Source organism: Aplysia californica, unplaced genomic scaffold (genome assembly GCF_000002075.1).
Source record: "Aplysia californica isolate F4 #8 unplaced genomic scaffold, AplCal3.0 scaffold00090, whole genome shotgun sequence".
NCBI classification, from domain to species: Eukaryota; Metazoa; Mollusca; class Gastropoda; order Aplysiida; family Aplysiidae; genus Aplysia; species Aplysia californica.
In genome coordinates, this window is record NW_004797360.1 from 1,275,891 (window position 1) to 1,277,067 (window position 1,177).

Here is a 1,177-nt window from a genome sequence, read left to right on the forward strand (position 1 = left end):
TGTGTGTGTGTGTGTGTGTGTGTGCGTGCGCGTGCGTGTGTGTGTGTGTATGTGTATGTGTATCATAACGAACTTGTTCAAGACATACACCTGTCTGAGATGACCACACTTTTCTCCTCCTCGACGCCAGTTGGCCGTCTCTTGGACAATAAATTAATTTCTACTGTAGGTAGAACTACATCCACATCCACTCACTTTTACAACGTTGCACAAACTGCAGCAGATCAGTCTCCAGCTGAGCGTAGCCTTTCCTAGCCGCTAACTGGCTGGGGTAGAAGCCGTCTCTATTCTCTGTGCACGCGGCACCCAGCATGCCAGGGTAGCGCAGCAGCTCCGAGCACAAGGTGCGGAGGTTCAAGTCGGCGGCAAAATGGAGGAGGCTGGGCCATCTAGAGTTGGATCGTTCGTCTGTTGAGGATATGAGGACAATAATTGGTCTCGCTTGTAAGCACAAGGGGGCTAGCCCGAAAAATACTGCTTTGAGAAAATTGAAGGTAAAGTTTTTGCCCCTTGTTCAGTATCTTTATAAGACAAAGAGAGTTTTCTCTATTATCAAACAAATATACACACCAATGAAACCAAACTTCTCCTATAGGTAGCGCAATGCCCACTTTTGAGTAGGTCGAGATTTCTGGAAACCCCCGAGATCTGGTTTAGCTCTCTTGTCCTTAAAAGCGACCAATTATAATACATGTAGTTTAAAATTGTTTTGGGTTGTGATGAAGAGGATCATGAGATTGAATTGGATAATAGTTGAGACTGATGACAGCAGCAACTTGATCATTGTCATTGTCATTATTGTGATGAATGGTGATTTGTATGTTGATATAGTTTATGTTGTTGTTGTTGTTTAAGTTCTTCTTCTTAATACCCATTATGCCATCTGGCGTTTAGGGCAGCAACAAAGGATCTCCAGCTCTGTCTGTTTTGGGCCATCTTGGTCAGCGTTCCCCACGAATGATTCCAGGACTTCATTTCAGTAGTTGTTGTTTAAGTTGTTGTTGTTGTTGTTGTTGTTGTGTATGTTGATGTTGTTGTTGTTATTGATCCTCTTTTATAATGTGTTTTTTTTAACTGCTACTAAAGACCGTTTTGTAATTTAGTCCCTCAACCCCTCTCTCTCTCTCTCTCTCTCTCTCTCTCTCTCTCTCTCTCTCTCTCTCTCTCTCTCTCTCAC

The 1,177-nt window shown here is 43.2% G+C and overlaps 1 protein-coding gene across 1 annotated transcript in view; it reads right to left on the reverse strand.

Annotated features, from left to right (window-relative positions):
* Positions 1–1,177, reverse strand: part of LOC101859471 (phosphoinositide 3-kinase adapter protein 1) — a gene marked incomplete at its 5' end in the record, with an annotated part of 32,613 nt that overhangs the window by 16,737 nt on the left and 14,699 nt on the right. The window contains 1 exon segment of the mRNA XM_005094859.3: positions 196–408. Within this exon segment, the coding sequence (XP_005094916.2) occupies positions 196–408 (213 nt within the window).